General features: G+C 35.3%; 1 protein-coding gene across 2 annotated transcripts; it reads left to right on the forward strand.

The window, feature by feature from the left end:
• Window positions 1-18,203: 18,203 nt before the first annotated feature.
• On the forward strand, window positions 18,204-21,739 carry LOC125191981 (glycerophosphodiester phosphodiesterase GDPDL6-like). Of its 2 annotated transcripts, XM_048089434.2 has the most exons (11): window positions 18,204-18,273; window positions 18,483-18,598; window positions 18,674-18,970; window positions 19,046-19,161; window positions 19,243-19,741; window positions 19,829-19,870; window positions 19,947-20,222; window positions 20,289-20,422; window positions 20,503-20,983; window positions 21,048-21,256; window positions 21,586-21,739. In XM_048089434.2, the coding sequence occupies exons 2-11, from the start codon at window positions 18,496-18,498 to the stop codon at window positions 21,595-21,597; spliced, it is 2,169 nt and encodes a 722-aa protein (XP_047945391.1). In that variant the 5' UTR covers window positions 18,204-18,273; window positions 18,483-18,495; the 3' UTR covers window positions 21,598-21,739. The 2 variants fall into 2 exon arrangements, with proteins under 2 accessions (XP_047945391.1, XP_047945390.1); XM_048089433.2 differs by lacking the exon at window positions 21,586-21,739 and having other exon boundaries at window positions 21,048-21,498.
• The last annotated feature ends 3,092 nt before the right edge of the window (window positions 21,740-24,831 follow it).

The raw sequence follows: 24,831 nt of genomic DNA on the forward strand, positions 1-24,831 counted from the left end.
AAGTGAGATTTACGCAGAATTATAAAATTCTGCATCCTTACATATAAAGCGCTTCCATCGCAGGATAATTAAATGTATTTTAGCATTTCAATTTCTTTGTGAAAATTTTAGAAATTAATGTAGCGTTCAAATAGTTAAGCACACAATGTTCTTAACTTGGAATTGTTTGTTAAAGAGTTTGGAAAAAAGATCTAGATGACATGAGATACTCCTCTATTTGGGCTATGACATGAGATTTTAAGTGAAGTCGTTTAATCTAAGGTAGAGAAAATAAATTAATTAGTTATTATTTTAATAATATAGAGGACGACATATGTTTTGATTTAAAAAGAAAATATGAAAAATTAGTTGGAATAAACCAAAAATGAATAATAAATTGATTTTTTACTTAAGGGTAAACTTTAATTTTAATATTCAGTATTTCATATTTTGAACTTTAATAACGTATTTGCTATTGAAATGTCCACTTCCATAGAATTATTTATTTAATTTGAAAATGTAACTAATCTCTATATTGGCAAGAGTAATTTCAAGACGAGGTAAATGAAAAAATAAAGAGCAACGTTATTATATTTATTTATTTTTCATAAAAATATATTCTCCAAGATATTATATTTTCTTCAGTTTAGAACATATATATTTTTACTTCTATTTCATAAAAAAAGTAATTATGCTAGTTATTTTTTCAGCTTTTTACATTTATCTTCTTTTCTTGACATTTACTAGTAGTAGTATTTTATTAGAAAGAATATTTACTATTATAAAAAAATAAATAAAAAATTGCCTCTTTTCCTTTAAAGATGCTCTAAGAGGATAGCCGCTTAACTACGCTTTACAGTTTAAAATAGTGAGGACTTACAAAGTAGACATGATATATTATATTGGGAAGAATAATTTAAAATAGTGAGAAGCTTTTCATTTACATGCGTATGGTAATCATGCTTGCAAAAAAGGACGAAAATAGTGTATTTTCAATTCAGCAAGCTCTGGAAATTGGAAATATGACCACACTTGCTCAATAATAATAACAATAGACAACGCATTTCCGCTGACCAAATTTAATAATTTAATGAGTTTGAGTTTCTTTACTCATAATATAGATATATAAATATATAGTGCATGTGAAAGGGAGCATACATATCCCTATCAATCCGGAGTGAAGGTTGGGTCATTTCCACCAAGGTTTATCTCATTAATTGTCTTTAAAAGTACTTTAGTGCTAGTATAATTTTTTTTTACATCGCAATCATGATACCGTATAATTTCAATAAATTTGTGAAATGATCACGTAAAAATTGAAGCTAGGGTATAAAACACTACAGGAGTATAAATTATTGAACAATATTATTGACTCGGAGTAGATAAAATATGTTGTGCGTGATTACTAATTAATCTTCGCATGGAGCAAAAATTTCTTAATGTATTTAATTAATAATTTTTTGACAAATATAATTATATATAATATAAATATAGAAACTTTTCTCACTTTTATTGACCTTCATTTCTTTTATTTTTTACAAAAGTCTTACTGGTAACCAATGAACCTACCTTCGTTCAATTTATATAGAAAAATGTTAATTAATAGTTTAAACATACATGATCTTTCTAATATATGTGAGCAGAATTATTAACTTTACAGCATCGAAATGACATTTGTAACAAAAAAATAAAATTTCTACATGATCTTCATTGTTGCTCAATAAATATAATAAAAGTTAAGGCCCAATAGAAAATTAATATTCCTACATGAATTGAAGCCCATTCTCATTCATCTTCTTCCCCTAGGGTTTATTTTATTATCATAAGGCGCAGTTTCTCAACTTTGAACATTTTGGATTCGGTGTCGGGGCGTTGGGTGCCGGGACGGAGGGCGACCATGGGTGGGGCAGTTTCGGGACCGGCCAAGCCCCCGCTGGAGCGGTGGTCGGCTTGCCGCTGGTACATCCTTTCCTAGCATCAGCTATCCATGGATGTTTGGATTTTTGTGGCACACATATTTGACTTTTAATTAATTATATTGTGCTTCTCTTAAATAAAATGTTATTATCAGACAATACACTAAAATAGTATTTCATCTGTCCACAAAAATATAGACAACTGATATGGCAGGAGAATTAAGACAAAATTGGAAAAGTAAGATAGAGTAGGAGAATGATAGTTAAAGTAGTATAAATGGATAGTAGGACCCGCATTATTAGTAGTGTTTAATTGTGGTATAAGTTGTAAATAAGTTGATATATAAGGGTAATAAAGTAGGATAACTTTCCAAAAATGGAATGCACATATTTTGTCAAACGGATGAAAATGGAAAGTGCACATATTATTATGAGACTGAGGGAGTACTCTCTCGTCCCATCATAAGTAGGGATGTCAATTGAGCTAACCCGTTTGGGTTCGGGCCAACCCACTCAGGTTGTCGGGCTATTTGGGTGCGGGCTATTCGGGTTATAGATTTTTCGGGTCATTAATTTTCGATCCTAACCCTAACCCGCTGGGTTTCAGGCTAACCATAGGGCTATTCTAGCCTAAAGACTTCCGAAGCTAATCTCTTGTATCAAAATTTTCCTCTAAAAAATGATTTTAAATTTTTGATATTTTTTTCTTCTTAGTTATACATCAGATAAAATCTTTAAATTTTCATAGTTTTCTTAAATAATAGTTGGAGAGAAGTCTTTCATCTCGATCAACTACAACATAAACAACGATAATCAAAATTAAAACAATCAATTTGAATTAAAGCCTGTATTCGTGTCATTATTTTGGCATTGTTGATATCTTACATATATCATTGTTGATGAGTTAGTTCTTAATTTTGTCGTGATTAGCTTTTGTGGTGGTAAGACTATAGTGGCAGATGATGAGACGATGGAATAATGAGTCGAGGTGGAACTTGAAAGTTAATAGTGTGTGATCAAGTGAAAAAATGTAGAATAAATATTTAAGAAGACTAATGATTGTGTCACATGAAATTCAAAAAAAAAAAGAACTCTTAAAACTTAATATTTTTTAATTAAAAGTTGCAACCTGTCGGGCCGACCCGCAACCCGTTCAGGCCAACCCATTCGGGCTAACCCGTTTAGCCCATTTTGTATTCGGGTTACAAAATTACAGTCCTAACCTACTAATTTTACCGGGCTATTTGGACCGACCCACGAATTTCGGGTTGGATTGACATCCCTAATCATAAATGATTAACTTTCCATTTTAGGTTGTTCCACCATAAGTGATTGGTTTTTTTTTTAAAGAAAAACAACGCCTTTATCTCTATTACATTATTCCTTCTCTTTTATTTTATTCTATCTTTCATACTTTATTCTCTCTTCAACATTTTCTTTTCTCATACTTTATTCTCTCCACAACATAACTTGATAAATACTATGGCCTTCGTCCCATAAGAATATGCACTCTTTCCTTTTTAGTCCGTCTCATAAGAATATGCACTTTCTAATTTTGGAAAGTCATTTCTCTCTAATGAGGTGGGAACCATTCTCCCCTAACAATAAATTAATTACTCTTGCTCTCCACATTTCTCTTGCTTTACCAATTTTACATTAAAAATCGTGTCAAACCCAAAGTGCATATTCTTTGGGGACGAAGGGAGTGATGGGGTTTGGAGCCCCTTGCACAGCGGAAGACATGTACAAAACAAATAAATCAGATAAGGATCTATTTGACCGATTATGCGATTAATCAATTCACATGTTAAACAGATAATTGCATGCTAGAACGCAAATAATTCATGCTTAATGAATATAAATCCTAAACATGAATACTACGGTTTAGGGTTACCGATTTGATTCTCCAAAGAATCGTCGATTGCTCGCGCCTTCTCCACGATGATCTTCAATACTAGACCACGGATCTTCTCTCTGGTTCCCGAACTGTACTCCAATATCAGTGTGGGCTGATCTTACTAGAATACTAGGACTTAAATAAAGAAGACAGAAGAAATCCTTTTTGGAATAGGAGAGGATTTCGAAAATTCCTTCAGCTGGGGGCTGAAATTTTCGAAAAATACAATGATTAAAATTGTGATTATTCTGTCTCCTTTATTCTCCTATTTATATTAAGTTCCTTTTGGGCCCAGACAGGGATCTATGGAAGGTTTTGGATATGGGCTCGCCCAATTAGCTTTTTACTAATTAAATTGAACCCACAATTTAATACAAGCTTATATTGGAATATTACGAGCAGCCACTACAGAAGTAATATTGAACTCTCCCCATCCAAATCCGAAATTACAAGTAATCCGGGTTTCCACTTTTATTATTTATTTCCCGCGCTTAAGATATAAATGTCCATTAATTAATTAATGTCTGCTATGGACTTAATTAATTAATATCTTATTAATTCCAAGAGTGGACTTAGCAAGAATCATTTATTTATTATTCATAGAGTAATAAAACCCCAACTGGCCAGTTTTCCGAATAATAAAACCTTGTTCGAGCTCCTCTTGAGGACATTATCAAACGAGACTCACCTCGTGCACGTTTCAACATAATAGCAATCCTAGCACCGCTAGATATTAATCACCACTACCCAATATATCAGGATTATTGGGTTGCGAAAAACCCGCACCATTTGATAAGTCAAAGTAGTGCATAATCAATACCGTATGCTCAATGCTAACATATGTAGATTAAGAAATAATATTTTATCAAGACCTAGTCTTTCAGTAGATAGCATAAAGACACGTCTTGCTGTTAGATCCGTTCAGTGCTATACCACACCAATGTCAAATTATTTCAGTAAGGCTTAGAAATATGCGGACTGACATTGCAACCTTTGACGATAGGTAGCCAAAGCCTATCTAGGTTGTGAAATTCTTCTTTTTCTTTTGCAAAGCATTGCATAGATCTGACCGTGTTACCTTAAAGTGGACGACGCCCACAACCGGTCTACTAAGCAAAAGACTTAGACTTTGTTTACTTCTTATGCATTTAAATGTTTGTAAAACATCTTATAAATGCACAAGCAAACACAATGTAATAATAATAGTGATTCTATTCGTGCGAGACTGCTCGAATAATACTGAATCAGGTTAAAAGTGGATTATAGAGTTTTACGTATACAAGCAAGATTCTATTCGAGCGAAACTTGCTCGAAACATGCTTTTCAGTATACCAAACCTAACAATCTCCCACTTATACTCAAAACATGCTGTCGAGTATACCCACTGCCAAAAACTCTCCCACTTATACACAAAGCAGGTATTGATTTTAGATATATCGAACTACCATTCATTTCACCAAGTGAAAGAAAAATCTGTTTGGTTGTTCTCTGATAATATCTTTTTCACCATAATGTCTTTGCTGCGTACTTGATCTTTAATTAATTTCATCCCCATATGTGATTGCTTAGCTTAATAAACTCGTGTGTCCCTTGAGTTAGCCTTCACTAGAGTAATCAAAAAATAATACTCATAGGCATACTCAAACTTACGATTAAAGCTATTAGGAAGATATTCCTAAGGTAAACACATATTCAGAGGATGACTTACTCGATCACTGATTAGTCATAAAACTAAGACAGTGTAACCCCAAGGACATTACATGAATGACTGGTAAACTAGAATATAGTTACTAGTCTTTCTCAAGCACTAGGGTATATTCACTACTTCAATCAAAATCCTTTGCCATGGTTATTATGATATATACTTGCTATGCAAAAGCACAACTAATATCAATCTTAGTACACATTACAGCATACATGAGACAACTATCTCCGAAACTAGTCTCATCATTCTTGATCTCACTAAGCGTCGAACGACACTTGACTAGAGACAAGACAATTCCATCTTGAGAGGTATAAACCTTTTCATGGAATTTATAATGCTTAAATGTTCCAAGCAATGTGTAGATATAGGATTCCTAAGAGAATCTCAACATTCTTTCTAGCAATCTTAAAGGGACTTAGATGCTAAGAATGTAATTAGTTTCTCTTAAATCATTTATCTTAAACTGGGTAGACAACCAGTTTCCTACGCTAGATGCCAATCTTAGTTGTTTGCAACTTTTGTAGATTTCATCATCGTAGAGTACCAATAATACCACATTTAATGCACTTTCAACTTTCTAGTGCTTACAGCACTGCAATGGGCAAAAGTGAAATTCCAGACATTTGACAATTTTGATAAAACACATATACTCTGATTTAGATGCTTGCCTAAGACCACGAAGGTCTTTATAAGCTTTCAATCATGCGTTTCTTGCCCTTAATTACATATCCATTAGAATGTTCTAGTAGATGATTTCCTCAAGACTTCTATTTATAGAAGGCTGTCTTGACAATCATAATACATACATTCTAATTTATGTAAGTTCTAATAGACAATAGGATCAAATAAATCCTGGCACAACGATAGCGAGAAGATAATTCTCTTTGGGCATAACCCATTGTCATTGTCTAGCCTTTTGAGATCCATATTTACACTTGCAAATATACTAGCTCCCACTGAATGACACAGCCTATAGGTAGTTTTGCAAGTCTTGTAAAACATGTTGTCTATCTTAGATTGTAATTTGGAATCTATCACCTTTTCAAGGATGAATATCCAAATGAACCAATACTACATTGTAGTTAAAGGGATTACGTTCAAGTTGATCTAAGACTGAGTCTTACGACACTCTTAGACCCATGAACTTGTTGTGTTCCCGTGGAACGCTCCCACTACGATATGATTCTTACAATCTAAGGTACTGGAGTTGATTTTATTAGTGCAAAAGTTTCTAATGGTATGACTTATTAGTAATGTGGAAAATTTGATATCTCTCTCTTTATTTTGAGAGTTATCACGCTGTTAGGCTTGTAGTTCATCTCTAGATCTTCATACAAGAATTATATCTTTGAAGATTACAGAACTTATAACCTTACATCATTTGGGACAAACCTTAAGGCATGCCTCAGTACACAACTCCAATTTCTTGGACACTTTTCCAACACGTGTTGGAACAACATTACACCTTGAGATGTGCTAGACTAGAGTCGCTCTAGTCCACAACTCGTGTTTTGTAGAAGGTACTGATGTTGGTAGTTTCTTTAATGTTTATCCCATCAATGATAAGATTTTAATGAGTACAACTCATCACTTAATCAAACTTGTCTTAGAAAGACTTTGATTCCTTCTTACATAACTATCCCATTCATTAGGTGAATGCTTGGATTCGTTAATGGAGATTAGACTCCCACTACTGATCATAACCCTTTGCTCGTCTTCTTATGGTGTAAACCATTAAGACTCGCTAGTCTTTCTATATTGCACTTCTATAAGTATTCTGAATCAAACGATTCTAACTCATAGTGCATCAAACAGACTTTCTCAACTGTCAAGCTATTTAACGAAATGTTAAAATCTTGATAGTCTAGATCAGTTCAAACAATTTCTAAGTACTTTCTTGGCCTTAAGGCTAAGAGCCATAAATACTTTATCATTAAATGATTAAGAAGTTGATGTGTTGTTGAATACTCAACCTTGTCGCACTTATATTATTTTAATACTATGATGCCCTAAGCATCAACCATAAAATAATATTTGAGCATTAATAGCTCCCACTGCAACAAAAACCTAACTGGATCAAGATCTCTTATTTAGAAGTTGCATTGTCATGTAAGTCATTGCCCTTCTATAAAATAGGTCAATCCAACTCACAAAGCATCTTTACTTGCTTTAAACAAACTTCGATGACAATCCAGGCTCTCCCATTTCCATATCTAGTCTTTTGTTCAAATGAACTAGGACTTAAGAAAAATGCAGCCTTTATGAATTCGTCATCTATCATGTTACTTTCCTCTAACAGTAATATAACGACTATTATTCTGAAGATTTTCTACTTTTTAGCTAAACCTTCTTATAGTCATTCTTTATTACTTTAGGCGATGACTTGTGTCAGAAACTATTTGAGGATCTGTTGATCACTCAAAACATTCTGTCACTCTAGGATATTCCAATCGAATCATCTTGACAGATTCTATTGATATCCATCTTTCATCGTCATTAACCAAGACTTGTCGAGCTACTTAAAGGAAAATAGCTTGACCTTATTCCTCAAAGAGCTTGTCAAGTACATGTATAATGCATTCTCGAACATTCTTCGTGGAATTATGTCGAGGAAATGGAGGACATGAATCATTGAGTATAAACTCCAAGCTTTCAGCGATGAGAATCTTATCCATTTTCGTTTCCGGTCTACATAATTTAGGCATTCGAGTTTTCTTTCTTTAAGGATCGCAGACAAATATTAAATGATATAATGAAGATTTGGCAAATAAACTTATTATCACATACTCATGCTCAATACATAATCACAAATAACCACAAAACAATTATGTATCTTACAACTGCAAAATTAATAAATTGTATCCTCCTCTGGAGGTTAATACGCATTAAAATTTTGACAATTTTACTGGTCACAACACCGACGCATCAATAGCTTCCTCCTCTGGAGGTTGACACGCCTAATGCTGCCTAAGCACGACCATCAGATTTAGCATTACAGAATTTTATTTCTACAACACACTCCCATAACAATGTTCATGTGTTGATAACAAAATCAAGCTATCTCATAAATTCTGATTGAACCCTGAAACTTGCAGTTCCTTAGGATTATTGTCCCCACTCTGCAGGTGGCAATAATATTGGGAACCACTTTCTAGTTCATTCTATTTATTATGTGAGAAGTCCGCCCTTATGAACTTACTGTTTTCGTAGGATTATTGTCCCTACTCTGTAGGTGGCGATAATATTAGAAAATCAGCTTCACAAAATTTGGCAGTCCAACCGATGGAGACCATATACAACGCACTTGTTGTAATCATCACTTAGATATTTTTATATGGTTTTTGCATAATTATCACATAAGTAGATAAAGCAGATAATCCACTTTAAATAGATAAACACCAAATAAACAGATAAACCCATTTAATGCATGGCATTTAAACACACATGATAATCATCGAAAATTATTTAATCTAGTCAAGGGGGAATCAATTAAATAATTAAGTTTTATCTTGGATAATAATTATCCAAATTCATTTAGGATTTATCAAGATAGTATTCACTATCTAAACCCATTTAGGATTATTCTAGATTTTATTTCGATAAAATCATATCCTACAATTCAAGATAACGTTGATCTAGGATTTTCATTATTTAAATCGTACTAGGATATTACTAGATAGAAATAATCCCATCATAATCCATAAGATAAAAATAAAATCCAATCAATAAAGATTCGTACAAATCTTAATTCTATTTAGGATAGATATCCAAAATATATCAAACATTACTTAGGATTTCTTAGATAAATTAATTTATCTAAATCCAATTAAATAAGGATTTTCTTATATATCATCTTTATCCTAATCTATCTAGGACATAAATCCAAAGGATAAGGATAACATGGATTAATACTTATTTTAATCCATTTAGGATTTGTCTTAATAGAATTAAATCTATTCAAATCCATAGGATAAAATAAATCAATATTAATATTAATCCTAATCCATCTAGGATTTAACTTGGAGTAAATCCATATAAATCCATAGAATTAAATAATATTATATTCGAATTATTCAAATCTATCCAAGATTTATCTAGGAATAAATCCATATAAATCTATATGATAAGAATAAAATATTATATTATCACTATCCAAATCCATCTAGAATTTATCTATGAATAAATTCATATAAACTCATAGGATAAGAATAAAATAATATTATATTTATCTAAATTCAACTAGGATTTGTCTAGGGATAAATCCACATTAATCCATAGGATATAGATAAATATTAGATTATCATTATCCAAATTTAACTAGGATTCATCTAGGATTTAAATCCCTACAAATCCATAAAATAAGGATAAAATCTATAATTAATCCTTGATTTAATACAAAATCAAATCTTATATAATATATAAAATCCACAAGATATATTCAAATCTTAATTCTAAATTAATCTTGAATTATTTCCGAAATTGAATCCAAGGATTTGGAAATCCTAATCAAATTTGGAAAGCGAAGTCACGAGAACGAGGCAATGCGACGTCGCGCGGGTTCTACCCGCGCGAGCGTCGCGCATAGGGTAAACCCTAATTCAGCGCCGCTGCACTCACACTGAGCCCGCAGCCGCTGCTGCTCGTCTGCGGCAGCTTGCATTCGCGTCTCGAGACCGGGAACTGCCCGCAAAGGGCTCCCACTCGCACCACTGCCGCTCCTGCCAACGTGACGACGTCGCTGCAGAAGCTGCTGCGTCGTCTTCGTCACTGCCGTGCGCTGTGGCTGCTGTCCGACGCTGCTGCGTCGCTGCAACTCCGCCGGTGCTGCAGTCCGTGCGTCTCGCAAGCTGCCCAGCCCGTAGGCTTGGGCTGCCGACGCAGCCTGCCCAGCGTGCTTACTGCAGCTGCGTCATCCACCTCGAGTCCGGGAACTGCCCACGAAGGGCTCCCACTCGATTGGACTGTTCTCTCCGTCGCCGTTGGAATCGCTGTGCTGCGGTTCCGATTTATCGCGATAGCGGCGTCGACTTTACAGCTCCAAGACTCGAATTGATTCGACAATTACGAACAAAACGATAACAACAGCATGAATACAATCTCTCGTGCAAACAATTGCAACAATTTGTAATCAACATAAGCAATCATTACTTATACATAATAATTACATATGGTCATACTCATCAATTCGTGTAAACAATATAAACATGCATTCATGTTAATTAATACATGCAGCAACCTAATTCGCCAATAACATAGTTCGTCGTTTAATCAAATTAACTAAAACAACGAACACATCGCGAATAAAAACAAGCATTCAAGCAATTCACATAACATGAAATTAATCCACATAATCAGAGCCAAAAATTTGCTCTGATACCAATTGATGGGGTTTGGAGCCCCTTGCACAGCGGAAGACATGTACAAAACAAATAAATCAGATAAGGATCTATTTGACCGATTATGCGATTAATCAATTCACATGTTAAACAGATAATTGCATGCTAGAACGCAAATAATTCATGCTTAATGAATATAAATCCTAAACATGAATACTACGGTTTAGGGTTACCGATTTGATTCTCCAAAGAATCGTCGATTGCTCGCGCCTTCTCCACGATGATCTTCAATACTAGACCACGGATCTTCTCTCTGGTTCCCGAACTGTACTCCAATATCAGTGTGGGCTGATCTTACTAGAATACTAGGACTTAAATAAAGAAGACAGAAGAAATCCTTTTTGGAATAGGAGAGGATTTCGAAAATTCCTTCAGCTGGGGGCTGAAATTTTCGAAAAATACAATGATTAAAATTGTGATTATTCTGTCTCCTTTATTCTCCTATTTATATTAAGTTCCTTTTGGGCCCAGACAGGGATCTATGGAAGGTTTTGGATATGGGCTCGCCCAATTAGCTTTTTACTAATTAAATTGAACCCACAATTTAATACAAGCTTATATTGGAATATTACGAGCAGCCACTACAGAAGTAATATTGAACTCTCCCCATCCAAATCCGAAATTACAAGTAATCCGGGTTTCCACTTTTATTATTTATTTCCCGCGCTTAAGATATAAATGTCCATTAATTAATTAATGTCTGCTATGGACTTAATTAATTAATATCTTATTAATTCCAAGAGTGGACTTAGCAAGAATCATTTATTTATTATTCATAGAGTAATAAAACCCCAACTGGCCAGTTTTCCGAATAATAAAACCTTGTTCGAGCTCCTCTTGAGGACATTATCAAACGAGACTCACCTCGTGCACGTTTCAACATAATAGCAATCCTAGCACCGCTAGATATTAATCACCACTACCCAATATATCAGGATTATTGGGTTGCGAAAAACCCGCACCATTTGATAAGTCAAAGTAGTGCATAATCAATACCGTATGCTCAATGCTAACATATGTAGATTAAGAAATAATATTTTATCAAGACCTAGTCTTTCAGTAGATAGCATAAAGACACGTCTTGCTGTTAGATCCGTTCAGTGCTATACCACACCAATGTCAAATTATTTCAGTAAGGCTTAGAAATATGCGGACTGACATTGCAACCTTTGACGATAGGTAGCCAAAGCCTATCTAGGTTGTGAAATTCTTCTTTTTCTTTTGCAAAGCATTGCATAGATCTGACCGTGTTACCTTAAAGTGGACGACGCCCACAACCGGTCTACTAAGCAAAAGACTTAGACTTTGTTTACTTCTTATGCATTTAAATGTTTGTAAAACATCTTATAAATGCACAAGCAAACACAATGTAATAATAATAGTGATTCTATTCGTGCGAGACTGCTCGAATAATACTGAATCAGGTTAAAAGTGGATTATAGAGTTTTACGTATACAAGCAAGATTCTATTCGAGCGAAACTTGCTCGAAACATGCTTTTCAGTATACCAAACCTAACAGGGAGTACTATCATATTCTTAAATCTCGTCCCCAAAATGAATCCATCATGTATGGTGAGAAGGAGAGAGTATTGATTGCCCATCAAATCTGAACTTACGAGTATCCCGAGCTTCCTCGTTAATTTAATCATTTTCCGCACTTAAGATATAAATATATATTAATTAATTAAAGTATGCTATTGACTTTTGATTAACTTCTTTATATAAGAGTGGTATGAAAACTCATCTCTCCTTATTGCTCAATTCACAAGTAAATTTTAAAACACACAAGCACACAACCTGATCAAGTTACTCTGGGACCTATTCAAACTGGGCGACTACCACGATCGTTGTGTGTGAATGAAGATGAAGAGAGTGTTCAAAACCTAACCCAACAACACTATTAAGCTAGCATAGAGAAGTAATGGTCGAATCCCTCAGAGATAGATGCGTTGGAGTTGAGAATGAGACATTTGGAAAGGTCGGTTGCGGCCACGCTTTAATTTTGGGGGTTTAGACTAAATTAAAGTGAACTGATCAACTAAATGAAAACATCTTCTAAACTAGAGACTCGACTGGATCAACTAAACTAAAAACGACAAAGAATAAAAAGTACACGGGACCACTGACACATCCGCGTGCACACTCGGAAAAGCTGACAATAAAGAAAAAGGTGACGACGAAGGTGGTTTTAACTAACTACCTTCTGCGTCTAATCTAAGCTACTGAACGAAAAGCATAAGCGTAAATCAAAATAGGGCATCAACATAAAACTCGAGAACAGAGCAGAAATAATCAGATCCATAGAAATTGCACGTAAACGAAAACAAATCTAGGCCAAGGAAAGTAAATCATGCAAGTTTGCGAACTAAAATGTAGATCTACCTACGAGAAAGCAGTAAAAGGACAGATCCAAAGCGAATAAAAGCAATCAACACTGAAAACACTAGATCTAACAAAGCTTGCACCAAAAACTCCATTTCATTCAAGATCTTCGGTAAAACAAAAGGAACATAATTCTTGCGCAATTAAAGAGTGATATGAAAGAAACTAAGTAGCGACTTAGAGAAAAACATGTTTAAACTTTAGAACTACGAAAGCGATGAAAATAACGGAAGGTAAATTGTTCAAAATCCTCAAAAGACTACACAGATGATGAGCTAAAAGGACTTCTTCACGGATCTGGCCTCGTCTCCCTTGGTGAGGAAGAAGAGCTGAGAGCTTGAAAGTGGAATGGTGACTCCTTGGCAGCTAATTACTTCTACTCCATGACTAGACTAAATTTGAGTGATCGAAAATGGTGAGTGATGAGCGATATGGAATCCATGCAATCTTGCCATATTTATAGAGTGCATGTTGGGCTCATATCCCTAGGTTAAGACCATTTTGCTTTTGACACTTTTGCCCCTTCTAGAATGGCCTTTGCTCTTTCTCTCTCCCGTGACTCAGCATTGCAGATGCAAGATTCCACTAGATCAGTTCAACAACTTCAACGGATCAACTCGACTCTTTTTCATGCTGCTTTCGCTCTTTTCTTGAGGTGATCCGATTGACCCTGCACTCTCTATTTCTTCGTTTTCTAGCTTCTACACACTCAAATTTGCCATTCTTTATTCACATTATTAGCCATGTTAGTGTAATAAACCCAATAAAACCATGCATGTATTGAGGCCGATCATGGTCTACTTTAGATATCTTATTTATTATTCATGGATTATATTCCTACCGGCCATCATCTGAATAATAAAACTTAATTCTGAGACACGATTAGTTAATTAAAGTATATGCTATTGACTCACCTGCGAAGCGATTCAATGCAATAACAATCACAGCAGCAGTATACATTGATCACCACTATCCAAGATATCAAGATTTGTGGATTACGAAAAATTCAGGATTCAAAGCTAAATATATTGATTTAGAATAATCATTGAGACGTCGTCTTTCAATAAATAACAATAAATACTGTTAGGCCATGTTTGGTTGTCAGGATTCTGTCTGGGAAAGTAATCTGATTCCTTAAATTTTAAATTCCTGCATTTGTTTCAGTTTTTAATCAAACTAGGAAAGTAATAAGAATCCGAGAACAAGGAAAGTTAGTACAACTTTCCAGGATTCTGAAACCTAACTTTTCTTAGGTATTCTTTTTCCCAATTTTAGGATTCTTACATATTTAAGCAATATAGTATAGTTTAATAATAATAATAGTAATAATAATAATAATAATAACAACATAATAATAGTAATATAATAATAATAATAATGATAATGATAAATAATAATATAATAATAATAATAATAGTAATATAATAATAATAATAATAATAATGATAAATAATAATAATTATAATAACAATTTCAATGTTTAAAAAATAATTTAAAATTATAAATCATACTTAATTTCACTATAATAAATACTATAATTAAAATGATCATAATTATATTTATATTTTATAATAATTCATAACAGTAATAATAATTTATTAAATAATTAAAATATAATTATATAATATAAATCTTATAATAAATAATAACTATTAGTATATTTTATAAATTAATAATTAATCAATAAAGTCATAGTGCAATTTTAATTTATAAAATTTATTCAATTATAATATCTATAAATATTATAATTATAATATAATAATTATTATATTTATTATTATAATAAATGAGTATTATAATATTCCATGTAACTTTAATTATAATTATATCATTATATATTACGATGGATAATCCATATTTAAACTATCCATCGTAATAATAAATATAATTATATAATAATTATTATTTATAGTTAATAATTTATTTAAAATTTTACAATATTATTTTTTTTATAAATAAAAAAATAATAAGTAAATTTTTAGTTTAGTATTTAAATTAAATATAAATTTAAAATCTTGATATTTTCCAAACACAAGAAAGTAAAGTTACTAGGAATCAATGAATCATATTCCTGGGATTCATTTTCCTAGGAATCATTTTCCTTGCCAACTTTACTTTCCCGCCAACCAAACATGGCCTTAGAGTTTGTATACTAGAATTCATCTTTCGAGTGATTGAATACTGTAAAAACTCTTATTTTATTTTCCAAGGAATAAAACAGATTATTTTTATCATAATGTTGATATGTTTTACATTTAATGGTTGTTATATTACATACTTAAATGTATAAGAAACTTAACAAAGTCTAAGTCATTGTTTTAGTAGATCGGTTGTGGGCGAGGTCCACTTTAAGGTAATACGGTCAGTTCTGAACAAAGAAAAAGAAGAATTTCATAACCTAGATAGGCTTAGACTACCTATCGTGAAAGGTTGCAATGTCAGTCCGCATATTTCTAAGCTTTAGTGAAATAAGATAACATTGGTGTGTTATAGCACTGAACGGATCTAACAACAAGACATATCTTTATGCTATCTATTGAAAGACGAGATCTTGATAAATATTTATTTCTTAATCAATATATGTTAGCATTGAGTATACAGTATTAATTATGCACTACTTTGACTTATCAAATGGTGCGGATTTTTCGTAACCCAATAATCCTGATATATTGGGTGGTGGTGATTAATATCTAGCGGTTCTAGGATTGCTATTATATCGAAACGTATGTGACGTAAGTTTCGTTTGATAATGTCCTCAAGAGGAGCGCGAAACAAGGTTTTATTATTCGGAACCTAGCTAGTTGGAGTTTGGTTACTCTATGAACAATAAATAAATGTTTCATGCTAAGTCCACTTTTAGAACAAATAAGAAGTTAATTAATTACGCCTATAGCAGACAATAATTAGTTAATGAACATTTCTATCTTAAGTACTGAAAATAAACAATAAACAAAACGGAAACCCGAATTACTTGTAAATTTGAATTTGTATGGGCATTGCAATATTATTTCTGTAGTGGCTGCTAATAATATTTCAATATAAGCTTGTATTAAATTATGGGTTCGATTTAATTAGCAAAAAGCTAATTAGGGGAGGCCATATCCAAAACCTTCCATAGATCCCTAACTGAGCCCAATATGAACTTAATATAAATAGGAGAATAAATGAGACAGAAAATATACATAATTTCAGTTGAAACTTTCAGAAAATATACATAATTTCAGTTGAAACTTTCGTCCACTCCTATACACAGAGGGGGACGAATTTTTCTTTCTTTTCCCACTTCGTGAGGATCTTCTGTCTTCTTTATTTAAGTCCTAGTGTTCTGATAAGATCAGCCCACACACTGATATCGAAATACAGTTTGGTGACCAGTCAGAAGATTTGTGGTCGAGTATCGAAGATCTTCACGTGGAGAAGTAGCGAGCCATCTATGATTCTTTGGAGAATCAAGAAGGTATATTTCTGCTCCGTAGAAAAGCATGTTTTAGGTTTCAATTAATCTTAAAGCATGTTTTCATTGAAGTTATGAGCATGATACATGTGATAATTGCGCTAATAGAATTTGTCCCAATAATCTGCTAAATAGATTGTTTTCTCTAATTTATTCATGATTCCGTTGCCAACTCCTTCAAATACTTGTCTCGCTGTTAAATCCGTTCGGTGATATACCAAAACAATGTCGTATATTTCCTTAAAGGTAGAAAATATGCGAATTGTCACTGCAACCTTTCACGATTTGGTAGTCAAGATGTATATATGTTGTGAAATACCATTTCTCGTTTGTATAGAACCGATTGTGTTATCTTACTTTGAACGACGCCCACAACCAGTCTAAATAAGCAAAAGATTTTGATTTGTTTGTTTCTTACATTTAAATATTGCAACAACATTCTCCCTTCAACCCTGAAAAATATGAACTATTTTCTCATTAGTCTGTACCTGAAAAGTATGAACTTTCTAATTTTGGAATTGTTAAATAACGCATTACCCTTGCACATCATTTTAGTTACAACTTATACCATTGCACCACACTACTAACAATGTGAAGCTCACTCTCGACTAACACTATTTGCGCTACCCTTTATCTCTCTCTCTCCTATTTTACCAATTATACATTAAAAACCCGTGCTGAACAAATGTTCATACTTTTCATTGACGTATATAGTATTATAAATGTATAAACAAAACATATTGTGAAAAAATAATTTGTTTCATTGATTGAAAAATAAACAAAGAGTTTTTGCATTACACAAGTACTCAAAAGATGCTTTTAAAGTATACAAAACTCTAACAGACTGTAAAAGCTTCCTCTTTAATTTAATTATTTCTCGTATTTAAGATAGAAATATCCGTTAATCATTTAAGTATTATGTCTGACTTTAATTAACATTTTTACCCAATATTATCTAGTTCAAGAACATTATTTAGTATTCATAAAATAAATTCAAACCGATCGAATTTACAGAATACGAACACTCTTATTAAACTAGACTCTCATTAACAATTCAGTCCAATAATAATCCCAGCACATCTAGACAATAATTACTGACTCATATTTTAATCTTCATTTAAAAATATCGATAATAGAATCTGAAGATCTAATTTCATATCTTATTCCAATCCCTACGTGTTGTTGGATATAAGGATTAAGGATTTATGTATCGACAAATCATATCACAATTCTAATTTCTAAAGGAAAGAGAAATCTAACGATTACTAATTTTAAATATTTTACTAGGTAAACATACAATATTTTAGTTTTACTAGATCTTCTAGTTGTAGTAAAACTAGTAATGCATGGCGGAGCTAATAATCCGAGAAATTTGTGAAAGCTATTAATGCGCATTTCACATTCTCTTCTCCCATTTTCCTATCTTTGTATTCCTTTTCCTTCCCACGCTGCCACAATACCTCACAACTTCCCTTTTTCATTTTTTTTTTCCTTTTCCCCAAAAGGGAATACCACTTTTCTCCGTTTAAGACCATCTATTCATGTAAGCTTCTTCTTCATGATTATTTTTTCTCTCCACATTCTTATTTTCGTTTTGCTCTTCAATTTTATATTTAATGCTTCATCATTAGTCTATCATGTGAATATATATAGTTATAGAGGTAGAATTAAAGCCCAAATCATTTTACATTTAATTGCATTTTCATTCTTACTTATGATGATGATGATACAAATTAATTTGTGGCAATGCAGTTTTTGGGGAGAAATGGTTGGCCATTTGCTTTTGTGTATATTACTGTTTTTGACCATACAAGTTAATGATGGTGCTAAGCTACCACTTGTTCAAAAGAAATTCAAGACTCTAAATGGTAGGATGTGCAACTTGTCTTAGAGTTTATGTTGCGTTACGCGTCGTAAAAATGAGCATGTTTTCTCCGGTGCAGGCGGTCAGCCGGAGGTTGTGGCACTAGGTGGATACTCTGGATTCTTCCCTAGCTCAAGCATGAGTGCTTACGACTTTTCTCACGACGTTAGCATGCCTGGGACAATCCAGTATTGTAACGTACATTTTTCAAAGGATAACGTTGGCTTCTGTATCGCTCAAATAAATCTTATGAACACAACAAGTATCGAGGAATACGATCCTAAAGGAATTAAGGAGTACAACGTATATGGACAACAAGTCCGTGGCTACTTTGGTGTCGACTACCCTGCCAACGTGCTATTTGAGAATGTCACGAGTGAGTCTAGCATGTCATTTTTTGCCTGTGTGAAAAAACGTTGCTATTGTTAACGTTCGTCTTCTTTTCCCATAGTACGACAAAACATTTACACCAGATCGGGAGTGTACGATGGTGCTCCACTGGTTGCACCGTTTCAACTTTTCGAAGATAAGAAAAAGATACCAACAAGAGTTTGGTTGAACATTGAGGTCCATGTCTTTCAAAGACTAGTAATCTATCAAGTTTCAACACAGAATAATAAGATATCACTGATTAAATGTTTTTTGCAGAATTATATGTTCTATAAGGATCACAAGATAGATGTCGAATCGTTCCTCCTAAACGAATTGCCACATCTTCCAGAGTTCCTCTCTTCCCCAGAGATAGGATTTTTGAAGTCTATAGGAGCAAAGGCGGCCAAGTCCAAAACGAAGCTTATCTTGACATTCCTCGGATTGGATGAAGTTGAGCCAACGACAAAAAAACCATACGGTTCCCTAATAAAAGATCTGTCCATGATCAAATCATTTGCATCAGGGATTGTTGTACCAAAAGAATATATTTGGCCTGTTGATAAGGCCAAGGTGTTGCTGCCAGCAACGACCCTCGTGCAAGATGCTCACAAAGCAGGGCTTTCCGTGTATGCTTCGAGCTTTGCCAACGATAGGCTGTGGAGCTACAATTTTAGCTATGATCCCGTGCTAGAGTACGTACACTTCACCGATAATTCTGAATTTTCTGTTGATGGAGTCTTGTCTGAATTTCCTTCCACTGCTTCAGAAGCAATCGGTGAGACACCTAATCTTCTGCGATTTTTGCGTTTCCCACTCGTTATTTTAGTTGTCTCGTGTAATAATCTTCCTGTCCTTATCACAGGATGTATAAATGTGGACAAGAAGGCTCCCAGGGAAGTACATAGTAAGAAGAAATATAGCTCGGATTCTTGTTTATTTTCGCGTATATTAGTATGATATGTATTCGCTTTATACCACAGCTTTGATCATATCCCACAACGGTGCTAGTGGAGATATCCCCGGTTCGACTGATGCTGCCTACAACAAAGCTGTAGCAGATGGTGCTGATGCAATTGATTGCTCGGTTCAAATGTCGAAAGATGGAGTTGCCTTCTGCTCCGACCGAGCTGATCTTATGAAAACAACTAATGCAGCAGCTATGTTCATTGATAGGTCGAAAAACGTCAAAGAGATTCAATCAGCTGATGGTGTTTTCTCCTTTGAACTCACGTGGAACGAGATTCAAACTCTTAAGCGTACGTACGTTGATCCTATTATATTTTCTAAGTTCCTATTTACACTGACACTTTCCATATTTTCAGCCAAAATCGAGAGTTTCTTCCCGGATCTTCCTAGAAATCCTGTAAACAAGAACAACGCCAAGCTTCTGACCCTTCCCGAGTTTTTGGAACTTGCCAAAACAGTGGGAGCACACGGCGTATTCATATCCATAAGGGTGAATGAATATATCTAGCCTTTCCTTTGAGATAAAAACTCTTTTGCTTTGTTATTTCTCACACATTTGTAATCCCTCAGAATGCTGCATTCCTTGCTTCGAAGAAGGGTCTTGACATAGTCGGTACAGTCTCTTCAGCGCTAAGCCACTCCAAGTTCGATAAGCAGACACTACACAAGGTTATGGTCGAATCAGACGACACATCAGTGCTGGATGCGTTCAAAGATGTGGCGACGTACGAGAGAGTGTTGTACCTCAAGGATGCCATAGGTAGCGTACCGGACCAAGCAGTGCAGGAGGTCAAGAAACACGCGAACGCAGTTAACTTGCGCAGAAACTCCATCACGGTCGCTGAAAACAGCTTCATCGCCAACTTCACTCAGACCGTCCCAGCCTTCCATGCTGCTAACATCTCAGTATATGTTGGGTATCTGAGGAATGAATACCAAAACTTGGCCCTCGATTATCTGGCTGACCCGTATGTTGAGATCGCCACGTTGACCGCCCTACAAGTTGACGGCTTCTTAACAGACTATCCCTACACTGCAAATCTGTTTTCCAGTAAGTACTTACTTGTGCTTACTATCCCAATAATCGGCCAATGAAATGTGTTGTGGTGTGGCAGGATCATCGTGTTTAAACGAGCAATCTCCGTATGTTATAATGCCGGTCCAGCCAGGTATGATGTTCCCACAAGAAGGAGTAGCTGAGCCACCTCAGCTCAGCCCGAAGGATGTGGTTGATCCACCTCTGCCTCCGGTGGCCAAGGCGCCCTCGCCTCTTCCGGCTGCCACCCCGAACAAACAAACTTCTTCAACTACGAACACATTAAGAGTTAGTGCTCAGAGCTTATATTTTGCTGCACTGGTGCTGCTTCTTACCATCTATACATAGAAATCTCATTTTCACTGACACTGAGAAATATACATTCATACACTAAGAGAATGTGAGAGTGAGTGATCTCTGGAGTTAGCCAGATTGTTGTGAAATATTGATGATGGTCTATAATCAGAAAACAAATGTAATTATTCACATTCATGGTCTTAAACAAGAAAAAAGTTGTGTATTTTCTTCAACACTTCTTCCCCTCTTTATTTTTTGTAATTTGTCAAATATGTGCATTCATTACTATAACATCGATTATTTTATAATTTGTTTTGCAGGTTCAAAACTAATGTGAGATGGAGTCTCATCCCTCACAAATTGTACAACCGAATAATTATCATGGTCGGCAAAACATAGGAAGAAATTGTATGTGAATAATATCAAATAATAAATTCAAATTTGATCTTCAATAGTAATCGTATTCTTTGATAATGTACTCATATTGTGTTTCGTAATCAAATTCAAAAGACCTTTCTAGATTCCAAACCTTTGGCCTCGCGTAGTTTCCCATTTTGACTATAACACGTACTCCGTTCAAGCACTTTCGAAAATACACGAGTTTTATTATGTAATTTTCTAAAATAGAAATTGCTATTTGTTTGGGACAGTCCAAAATGACAAAAACTAGTCTCTTTTTCTTTTATAGAACGAAGGAGATATGTGTTTCGACAATGTTATATAAAGTTGAAAATCTACAATCGAAGAGGAAAACTTACAGGCTAAAGTAATAGACTTGTAAATAGCTGATTAAATAAGTACTCCATAGTGTTTAGTGGTGAAAAAGTGGGCGGTAGTTATGTGGGGAGTGCAAGTGTGTTAATGCAATTATTATAATTTTTCTTATTATTATCATTATATCTAAAGGAGTCTTATACTTCCTTTCTCTCATTTAGGTGGAGTTTCTAATTTGACACGAGATTTAATATAATATTATTTTGTGAGTAAAGTAGAGAAAACAAAGTAAGAGCAAAGAAAAAAATGGAGTAATGTTTCTATATTTTTCTTTTCTTGACATCTTTTTTGAATTCGGACCATAAGAGCATCTCCAATGGTATGCTAGCCACCGGCTAGCCGATTGACGTGGCTAGCCGGTCGGCTAGCCGAACCATTGGAGTAGGCTAGCCGAATTTCGGCGAAAAAACCGGCCAAGGCTAGCCGATTGCGTGTGGCTGGCCGATGCGCTGGCCGCCATTGTGGCGGCCCGATCGGCCAGCGCCGATTTTTAATTTAATTTTTTTTTAAAACCTATATAAACGCGATTTTAGTTTCATTTTCATTTGCATCGCTTGTTTTAACGAGTTTTCTCTCTCTCTAACTTTCTGTACAAGAGCATCATCGAGCGATGAGTAACGCGGGTGGTAGCAGTGGTGGTAGTGGTGGGGATGCTGAGGAGTACGAACGGAGGATGAACGAGGCTATGGAGGCCTACATGAACCGCGAGATGGAGCGGTACATGCGTAGGGTGGAACAGCAGGCGATACCTCGCCCTCCACGGGTTATCCACCACCGAGCAGTGATTGATCGGGATCATGCAGCTGCACATCAGCGGCTGTACGACGACTACTTTTCGGAGAACCCGCGGTTTTCCGCACACATGTTCCGGCGGCGTTTTAGAATGCGCAGGGAGTTATTTATGCGTATCGTTGGCGCATTAGAGCGTCGATATCTGTGTTTCCACTTCAGGCACGATGCGGTTGGCAGACCCGGCCACACCCCTATCCAAAAGTGCACGGCGACAATCAGGCAGTTGGCCTACGGAGGCGCGGCAGACATGTGGGATGAGTACCTCCACATCGGTGAGTCGACAGCCCTGGAATGTCTGAAGTATTTCTGTGAGGGCGTGATGAACGTTTTCGGTGAGCAGTACCTTCGAAGCCCTACTCCCGAAGATTGTCAGAATTTGATGCAGATGCACGGGGAAAAGCATGGGTTCCCCGGGATGTTAGGCAGCATAGACTGTATGCATTGGGAGTGGAAGAACTGTCCGACTGCCTGGAAGGGGGCCTACACGACCGGCTACAAGTCAAAGAATCCCACGATGATCCACGAGGCCGTAGCTGATTACCGGCTGTGGATCTGGCATGCGTATTTTGGGGTAGCCGGGTCGAACAACGACCTCAACGTCCTGAACTCGTCTCCCCTCTTCAACGAGAAGTGCCAGGGCGTCGGTCCAGCCGTCTCGTTTGTGGCCAACGACAACCGGCATGATATGAGCTACTACTTGGCGGATGGGATATACCCTAGGTGGCCTGTCTTTATGAAGACGATCAGGCACGCAAGTGATGAAAGGAAGGCCTACTTTGCGGAACGACAGGAGTCGGCGCGCAAGGACGTGGAGCGCGCATTTGGTGTGCTCCAGTCTCGATGGGCGACAATTAAGGGTCCAATGCGTTTGTGGGATGTCACATGCATATCCCAAATAATGTACGCCTGCATTATCCTGCACAACATGATCGTCGAAGACGAAGGCGTACAACTGACTAGTTGGCCCAATGGCGATGAAGCCGGTCCAAGCCACGGAACGGCCACCCCTAACGTACGACGTGGGGTACCTCTCGATGAAGTCGGCCGCCTCAAGGAATTTGCCGACATGCCCCAAGTGGATGCTCATATTCAACTCCAAAAGGATATAATTGAAGAGTTGTGGGCACGGAGGACTGCACGGCGATAGTTTTTTTTTTCTTTATTATGTACCTTTTTAAATGTAATTTTTTTTATCTATGTACCTTTTTAAATGCAATTAATGAATTTTCCAGTATATGTCTCGTAAATTTAATTCCGTAATTTAATCGTAATTTTAATTCCGTAAATGTAGTATATTTTGAATTATTTTTTTTGCAGCTGGCCTATGGCTGGCCTAAATCTGATGTGGCAGGTGGATTTTTAGTGCTGCTAACGTGGCAGGGAGAGAGTGGCTGACCTAATAGCATTGGAGATGCTCTAAACTCCACTAAGATTATCTACCTCAAATTAGTCTTTGTCTACATTTCACTATATAGATGGTATCAGTGGAGATATGAGAATGACTCAGAATAAGAAATTCTTGATATGATATGTGCCACATACAATTCTGATTTCTAACTCAAATGAATTGTGTCTTCTAATGTTATTTTTTTTGTTTGATTACAAGTGTTCTGAAATCTGAATCTGTCTTTGCAGAAATTATTCTGCTCAACTGTGAATTAAAACCAAAAGTCTTCAGAAGGTGGCAGAATTTGAACCTGTGACCTCAAGAATATAAAATGGTCTGATCTTAGCGTGACTACAACTTAAAAATTTAAGGTTATTTTAAATAAATCTTTGCTATACTATCTTTTCCTTTCTCTCATCGCTTGGCCACCAAGATGGGTTGCTGAGGTCAAAATATCACACCATAATAATTTTTTTCGGAAAATAAGATAAAAATTAGGTGAAAAGACAATTTTTCCTTAATGAAATTTTATACTCCTTCTCATTTCTACTCACACTATCCTTCTACTCTCTCCCTCCATAGAAAAATATCTCACTTTGCCATTTTGGGATGC

The sequence above is a fragment of the Salvia hispanica genome, chromosome 4 (genome assembly GCF_029641045.1).
Source record: "Salvia hispanica isolate PSC_SH4W2 chromosome 4, Shi_PSC_v1, whole genome shotgun sequence".
Classification (NCBI taxonomy): Eukaryota; Viridiplantae; Streptophyta; class Magnoliopsida; order Lamiales; family Lamiaceae; genus Salvia; species Salvia hispanica.

Coding starts and splice junctions, on each gene's coding strand:
- LOC125191981 (XM_048089433.2), top strand. CDS start 18,496: ATGGTTGGCCATTTGCTTTTGTGTATATTACTGTTTTTGACCATACAA. Junction 18,971..19,045: donor GCTATTTGAGAATGTCACGA/GTGAGTCTAGCA, acceptor CTTTTCCCATAG/TACGACAAAACATTTACACC. Junction 19,162..19,242: donor GAGTTTGGTTGAACATTGAG/GTCCATGTCTTT, acceptor TGTTTTTTGCAG/AATTATATGTTCTATAAGGA.